Source organism: Entamoeba nuttalli, assembly GCF_000257125.1.
Source record: "Entamoeba nuttalli P19 unplaced genomic scaffold asmbl_9355, whole genome shotgun sequence".
Classification (NCBI taxonomy): Eukaryota; Evosea; order Mastigamoebida; family Endamoebidae; genus Entamoeba; species Entamoeba nuttalli.
Genome location: NW_008579597.1, coordinates 1 through 8,102, shown reverse-complemented (window position 1 = coordinate 8,102; position 8,102 = coordinate 1). Strand labels below are relative to the sequence as shown.

Sequence of the window (8,102 nt, the reverse complement as noted above, 5' to 3'; positions counted from 1 at the left end):
TTGTTATAATATTTTATTTATAGAAGAAATTATAAAAGAAATGATGACATTAATAATTATTTAAAAGAATAAATAAATACATGATTTGAAAGAGAGAAAAAAGAAACAAAATAAAAGAATAAAAAAAAACTCAAAACGAAGAAAGAATAATATGCTATACTATAATAGTAAAATGAAATAAAAAATTAAAGTAAAAAGAAGAGAATTTATAAAAAAATGAAGAAAGAATAGAAAAAAATCAAATAATATCATGAATATTCTCATAAGATTGAATTAATAATAAATAAAATAAATAACAATGAAATATTTGATTAGAATGAAAGAAAGAATTAGTCAACAGATTTATGAAGATTAATTTATTCAAAACAAATATAAGTAATGATAAAAAAAGAAAAGGCAATAGAGAAATGACTATTAAATAAATGAGGATTTATGAAAGAATAAATGAATAACTGAAAAAGAAGAGATATACTTCTATAGAAAGTAAATGAGAAAATAATAATTATTGATAAACTTCATAAAAATTATTTTTTCATCAGTGAATCATACAAAAAGTTAAAAGGAAAATGAACTAAAAGTTACTAGTCTGAAGATTCTTTAATTTTTCTATCAACCAAATCGATCCAACTTCGTTCATCATTTAAATTAAACCAATCATCACGAATTATTTCTTCTATTTGACTTTTAAACTTTAGTCCTAATTCTTTATTTTCTAATTCAAATATTAATGGTTTTGTATATCTAAATTTTTTTACAGTTACTATTTTATCTATAACTGTAATTTCAACATCTCCTCCAATTTGCATTGTTTCTGAAATACACCATTTTCCATTTTTTTGCTTGGTACATATCATCACCATATCGTTAAATAAATACACCTTACTTTCTATTTTAGAAACAACTTCACTTGTCCATAAATGATATCGATTATCAACAAGTAGTTCATCATCTCCAAGTTCTTTTGCAACTTGTTGTAAAGAATCTCTCATTTTAGAACGTTCATTTGCAATTTTACTAAAACAATGAAATTCTCTGAATGCTTCTTTTAAAGGTTGATAGTCAGGATGATTTTTATTTGTTAATTTAATAATTTCTTTTATTAACATCGGGTATCTCATTACTCGTTGAACAGGTTGGATGAGTAAAAATTCGAGTGTTTGATTTTCTAATTCTTTAACCCCTAAATTTGAACGAAGAATTTCTTGAACATCACTTGTTCTCTTTAAATCTTTCCAAGTAGAAAGTGAGATTTGGTAATCTGTTGTGAAATTTAAATATGGGGCAATGTATGGAAGAAGCATTTGTAATGAATTACCAACACAACTATCTACTTTATAGTGTTCAACTATATTACTTAGCTTTTCGATAAAAATTGAAGAAGAACTGATACAACGCGTTAATGTTAAGAATATGCTTGATACTTTCTTTTTAAATAATTTATCTTTTTGTTTCATACTCATTGGTTGAAGGAAGTATTTATTCATAAGTTTCATGTTATTATGTAAATTTTGTTCAGTTTGAAGTAATTCAATAATGCATTGTTTTCTTTGAATTATATCATGAATATTATATAACTTTCTTGTCTTATATCCTCTAATAATGGATTGTAATACTAATAATCCAAACATTTGTTTATCAGTGTATTTATATTCTTTCTTGAATAAAACTTCAGATTTATGCATACAATTAGTCTTTGACTTATTATTTGTTAAATTTTCATGAGAAATTATATCACAAGCACTGCAATTATTAGTGTTATTATTACAATTCAACTTTGAACTTTTTATATCTGAACCTAAAGAAACAGATTTTTTTTCTGTTTGAGAATTAAGATTAATACCTCCAGTAAATGCAATTGTACAATGTCTAGGTCTTACAATAGACATTTCAAGCCAAAGTTTTAATTTATTAATTATTGAACTATCATCTTGTAACTTTAATAATACTGGAATAAATAAATTTTTGCATTCTTTCTTTTCATTGAATAACATAATTGAGTTTAATAATGCTGAAGTCATTCCTTTGATTAAGACTTCTAATAAAACCTCTCTCTTTTTTCTGTCATTCAAAGACTCTGGAACTACATGATTTAAAGCTAACTGAATAGGAGTACCAAATCTACATAAATCAGAAATATATTCAACAGATTCTTTTATATCATATTCTGGAATAAATGACCGTTTGTCATCAATAAAACAAAGATATTTTTGAAAAGCAGGAACCAGAGTTTGGTCTAATGTAACTTTAATTGGTTTTCCTTTATTAATACTATCTCTGTTCTTATCTAATATTATTCCCATAATACCAACACAGTCATTCATTCTAGGTAAATAAAAAATCATATTATTTACATTAAGTTCAATAACATTTTTCCCTTCAAATATTTCGGAATATAACTGTTCCTGTTTCTCTTGAAGAATTAAATTAAACTGACGTGAGTTGTGTTTAACTGGAGAAACAACTTCCTTGGTAGTTGCCATTTATTTGAATAAAAGTATTTGATTCTTTTATATTTTAAATTTCTTTTGTATTTATTAAAAATTATACACCTTTTTAATTAAAAACTTAGCAAAAAAATAAAAATTATATTTCTATTCTCTTTATTCTATTGAAACAAATTCAAGTAGTTGAATTGATGGTAAATTCACCAAAAATTATCTAAACATAAAAAGTGTGAAAAGTTTAAATTTTTTAAAATTAAAAAATAAAACAATGAAAATAAAGTTTATTTTTAGATAAACAGGCGTTTTAAATTAAAAGAAGAAAATAAAAAATAGAACGAATATTATAAAAAAGAAAAAGATGAAAACTATTGAGAACTTCATTATTATTCAAAGAATAGTCTCATTTGTTAATTAAATGCAAGAATTTGTTGAATGTGAGAATTATAAAACGTTTAAAGAAAATTTAGAAAATTTTTGTGAAGATACAAAACAATTAGAAAATGAAATTAGTGATCAAAGTTATATTAGAATTCACATAAATGAACATGAAAAAGATGAAAATTATTTTCAAAAAGAATTAAATGAACGAAAAGAAAAAATAGTATTGGATGAAATTGCTTTAAAAGACCTAAAACAATTACTTGAAGTAATTAAGACAATAAAAAAATCATTACACGAAATTTGTAAATTAAATGACCGTTATCTTTTGACTTCAAAAACAAAATTTAATCAAGATGTTGAATTAATTATGACACATTTTCAACCATCTACGTCTCAACAACAAAGTTCAAAAAAATTAAAAAAAAACCATCAATATAGTTCAACAAATTTTGGTGCATTTAAATTTCCATTAGAAATTCATCCTACTAAAAGAAAAATAAATCCTGAAATGATTTCTTCTATTAAAAAATTAGATATGAACCATCTTACTGCTGATATTATTGAACAACCACAAACGGCACGTACAGCAGAAAGTAAGAATGGTATTGAAATTGAAGAAAAATATAAAGGAAAAACTTTAAAACAATCCACCGATATTTTAAACTCTTCATCAAAACTAAAACCCAGAAGAAGATCAAGGTCAATGGCATCAGAAATTTCTATTATTATTACAACTCCAAAACTAAAAGGAATAGAAATGTATTATGAAACATTAAAACAATGGAACCAAGCTCAATCATTAAACATTATTTATGACTCTTCTCAACGTGCCTTTAATAAAAATGAATTTACTCATTTAATAACAAATAAATCATCATTATTCTTTATATTCCAAACACAGTCTGATCTTTTTGGATTTTATTTCGGTTCTTCTATATCTTCATTTGATAAATATTTATCTGATGACCATCACTTCATTTTTACACTTCAAACTTCTTTATCAAATATTCCAACTCGATGGTTCCCTACTGCAAAACGATCAAAGTATATCCTTAATGTCCCTCTCAATTCAAGTCCAATTCTTTTAAGGGTAAATTATAAAGGTTGTCTTGTAATTGGTTATCCTGATATAGAGGCTAGTGAAGTGTTGGATATTGGGTCATCATATAAAAATCTTAAAAGTGATTCTTTCATTGGAAGAAATTTTAGTAAATTCAGTATTAAAAATATCATCATACTCCAATCTCAGAATTAATTTACTCAATAATTTCTTTTCTTGGTTTTCAGAAAAAGGAAAAATAAAGAAAGAATTGAAATTGGTTGGGGAGGAGATTCTTGGTTTTATATTTTTTAATAAAAGCTTTGTCATTCAATAATAAATCTATTATTGGAAATGTGTTAATTTGAAAGCATTTATATTATCCATTTTGAGTAAATTTGATTATGCAAATTTACTATTTTTTTTTAAAGAAGATGATACGTTATTTTTGCGGAGGTATGAGGGAGATGAAGCGAGACTACAACATTAAAAAGAGTCTAAAAAAATTAAAAAAAAGATATGTGAGTCAAAATTCCATCACTTAAAGATAGAAAATCTCATTAGAACTTAAAAGATAAAAACTTAAAAAATAATTAGTTCAATAATGCTTACTATAAACAAAAACCAAACGTTTATAACATTAGTATCAAGAGCAGATGATATGTGTGCTGCTGCAGAAAATGCTAAGATGGTTGTTAAATTTACAAAACAGAATTTAGAACCATTTTCTAAAAAGTATTTAATAGGAAATCAAAAGGAAATAAAAAATATCTGTGAAGAAAAACTAGAACAAATTAAAAAAATCATCCAAAAAAGAGAAGATGACTTAATGGAAGGAAAAAAAATTATTGAAAAAATGGAACGAATGTTAAAATCTTTAAAAGAAGTTATTGATTTAGAATATGATAATATTGATGAGATTTGCGTTGCTGGAAATCAATTAATTAATGAAACTATTAATAAAGAAATACTTTCGATAGAAAAAACAGCTAATGGAGATCTCTCAACATTAGCAACTAACTTAAAGAAATATAAAGACGAGGAACAACCAAATTGGGAAAGTAAGAAATTTCATTATCATTTTCCTGAGAAACATAAAAATATTAATGAAGAAATTGTTATCCCCTCTGAAATGCCAAATACTCTTGATACTCTTACAAGTGGAGCAGAAGATGATGAGGATAGTATAAAATTAAAAAGAAGAAGTTTTATGTTTAAAGACAAAAAAGACAAAGACCGAAACAATAGAAAAAGTATGATTGAAAAATCAAATACATATTCTCAAAAAATAGAAGATTCACAACCAACAGAAAAAGTAAACAAAAAAGATACAACATTAAATGATTTAGTTTCTTCATCTCAATCAGATTCAAAAACTGAAAGTATTGATGAATTAAAAACTAAAGAGTTAACTACTGAAATGATAAATAATGACCAAATACAAGGTGAAAATATTGAAATAAAAAATGTACCAAATAATAGTAATGGAGAAGAAGGAACATCTGATGAAGAGTTTTCTAAGTTGATTCAAATGAGACTCCATAGATCAAATACACGTACTGTTGTTACTGATAGACCAAAAGAGCTAATTGACCAATTCACTGAAATGATAAAAGTAAATCAAAAAATATTACAGAAGTGGTGTAACTGTGATAACTCTAAAATTATTTTTGATAGTAAAGAAGATGAATATTCAATAAAAGACTTTAGTAAATACGTTATTAACTTATCTTATTTATGTATTATGGCTTGTTGTGGAAATGACACTATTGGATGTTTCATAAGAAAACCAATTGAATCTACAAATAAATGTATGTCTGATCCTAGACATTTTATTTTCACAGTTAAATTAAATCAACCAGATACAATTAAACAATACTATCCAAAAGGAGAAAATTGGCAACATGTATTTACATTAGGTGGAATTGAAAGTGACTTTTTATATAAAGTAAATACAACTGGAGGATATGAAATAAATACTATTGGAGAAAACACATCTAAAATTATGAATATTTCTTCAACATACGAAATATCAGAAAAAGACCTTGTACTAGCAAGTCTCAAGAATAATAAACCATTTACTACGGATAGAATTATTATTCTCCAATTATTCTAAAATTTTTATTTTATCATTTGTTGTTTCTTTTATCCTATGTTATGATTTTTTATAAATAAAATTTGCTACTAATCATTCGTTTAATGAGCTTTTCTGGCAACAGCAATTTTAGCAGCAGCATTAATCTTTCTGTTAATAATACTGACTTGGAATTTGTCAAAATCAGTCATCTTTTCTCTAAGAATTCTCTTTTCAATAGCTTTACCTGTAGCAGTTTTATTAAATCTTTTAATAATAGCGTCTTGAGTAAATCTGAGACAAAGTTTCTTATGAGTCATACCTCTAGTGACTTTGTTTACAACAAAGGAGGTAAGAGAGATTGTGTTCAAATTAACAACTTGTCTTGGAACTCCAGTAATGGCTTGTGGTCCGTCAACAAGAATTCTGTTATGATCAAGAATTTCAACAATAACAGCGAGCTTACTGGCAAATGGGCCTGTTTTCATTAAAACTACACGACCAACTTCAACAAATCTACTGAATACCTACAATTGTATAAATACAAATGTCTTTTCATTTGATTATATTAATTTTATATTCTCATCACAATAATAACCGAGAAACAAACCATAACTCTTCTTTTTACTCCCAATATTTTTAGTTCTTTTTAAAAAAAGTAGGGTACTTCTTTTTCTATACTTTTATTATTTTTTTAATATATTTTATTTTGTGTTATATATTACATAAATATTATTTATGTAATATATAACACAAAATAAATTGATGAGGTAATTATTTTCTTAAATTAAAAAAAATTCATCGATTGCTTTAAAAATAGAAACAGTACATCTCACCCCTCATAAACAAAAGGAACTCCCGAAAAAATCCAGTAAGATAGTATCAAAACTAAAAAAGAAGAAAATTTGAATCGATTAAAATGTCAAACAAAAAAGTATCATTAGTGCTTGGTAAGTTAATCTGAACTTGAAACCATTTGACTATTTCTGATGGGGGAAAATAAAATTGCTAACAAGTATCTTCTTGTTAAAAAAATTGGGAGTGGGTCATTTGGAGATGTTTATTTAGCTTTGAACAAATCAGAACCAAATGAATTGGTTGCTGTTAAAATGGAAAGACAAGACATTGCCCGTTCTCAACTGAATTATGAATATAAATTGTATCAATACCTTAACCAAGGTCAATCTACTCTTGGCATCCCATCAGTAATATATTGGGGATTATATGGAAGTTATAATGTCATGGTAATGGATTTATTAGGACCATCATTAGAAGACTTATTTAATTTTTGCGGAAGAAAATTCACATTAAAGACAACATTAATGTTAATAGATCAATGCATTAAGAGAATTCAATTTATTCATTCAAAAGATTTCATTCATAGAGACATCAAACCAGATAATTTTGTCATGGGAAGAAATGAAAGATCAAATACTGTATATACAATTGACTTTGGACTAGCAAAAAAATATCGAGATGGAAGAACAAAAAAACATATCGAATACAATGAAGATAAAAATCTTGTTGGAACTGTTCGTTATGCATCAATTAATAATCATCTTGGAAGAGAACAATCAAGAAGAGATGATATGGAGAGTTTGGCATATATGTTTATTTATTTTATGAAAGGAAATCTTCCTTGGCAAGGAATAAAAGGAACTACTAAAAAAGATAAATACATGAAAATATTATTGAAAAAACAATCATCCATGAACAATGAGTTATGTCAAGGACTACCTCCTGAATTTGAGAAATTTCTTTCAATAAGCAGAAGTCTTAAATTTGAAGAAGAACCTGATTATCTTGCAATGAGAAAATTATTTTGGTCTATTGCCAAAAGAGAAAATATTCAGTTTGATGGTGAATTTGATTGGATTCATTATAAGAACCAAAAATAACTTCTTTCCCTTCTGTTTTACAGCAAAGTTATAGTGTTAATATAATTTATTGTATTTATAATTTCGTTACTTACGAATAAAAACTAATATGTTGTTTTTATTTTTATTTTTAAATAATTCTCTAGAACTTAATAGTTTATTATTTTAATCAATTATTATTCTTCTTTATTCTATAATTTATTTATATTAATATGAAAAAAAATAAATAAGAGATATAAATAATAAGTTAGTTATAGATTAATCCTTATTATTTATTATTATTTATT

The 8,102-nt window shown here is 25.1% G+C and overlaps 5 protein-coding genes across 5 annotated transcripts; 3 read left to right on the top strand and 2 right to left on the bottom strand.

Moving 5' to 3' along the window:
• Window positions 1-578: 578 nt before the first annotated feature.
• ENU1_197970 (Rho guanine nucleotide exchange factor, putative) lies at window positions 579-2,480 on the bottom strand (the record flags this gene model as incomplete). Its single annotated transcript, XM_008862024.1, has 1 exon — window positions 579-2,480. One exon carries the CDS (start codon window positions 2,478-2,480, stop codon window positions 582-584), a length of 1,899 nt encoding a protein of 632 aa, XP_008860246.1. The 3' UTR covers window positions 579-581.
• A 379-nt stretch (window positions 2,481-2,859) lies between these two features.
• On the top strand, window positions 2,860-4,080 carry ENU1_197960 (hypothetical protein; the record flags this gene model as incomplete). The annotated part of the gene is made up of 1 exon (XM_008862023.1): window positions 2,860-4,080. The coding sequence occupies one exon, from the start codon at window positions 2,860-2,862 to the stop codon at window positions 4,078-4,080; it is 1,221 nt and encodes a 406-aa protein (XP_008860245.1).
• Window positions 4,081-4,468: 388 nt separating this feature from the next.
• On the top strand, window positions 4,469-5,980 carry ENU1_197950 (hypothetical protein; the record flags this gene model as incomplete). Its single annotated transcript, XM_008862022.1, has 1 exon — window positions 4,469-5,980. The coding sequence occupies one exon, from the start codon at window positions 4,469-4,471 to the stop codon at window positions 5,978-5,980; it is 1,512 nt and encodes a 503-aa protein (XP_008860244.1).
• An 80-nt stretch (window positions 5,981-6,060) lies between these two features.
• On the bottom strand, window positions 6,061-6,426 carry ENU1_197940 (ribosomal protein L14 protein; the record flags this gene model as incomplete). The annotated part of the gene is made up of 1 exon (XM_008862021.1): window positions 6,061-6,426. One exon carries the CDS (start codon window positions 6,424-6,426, stop codon window positions 6,061-6,063), a length of 366 nt encoding a protein of 121 aa, XP_008860243.1.
• A 501-nt stretch (window positions 6,427-6,927) lies between these two features.
• Window positions 6,928-7,836, top strand: ENU1_197930 (casein kinase, putative; the record flags this gene model as incomplete). The annotated part of the gene is made up of 1 exon (XM_008862020.1): window positions 6,928-7,836. One exon carries the CDS (start codon window positions 6,928-6,930, stop codon window positions 7,834-7,836), a length of 909 nt encoding a protein of 302 aa, XP_008860242.1.
• Between the last annotated feature and the right edge of the window lie 266 nt (window positions 7,837-8,102).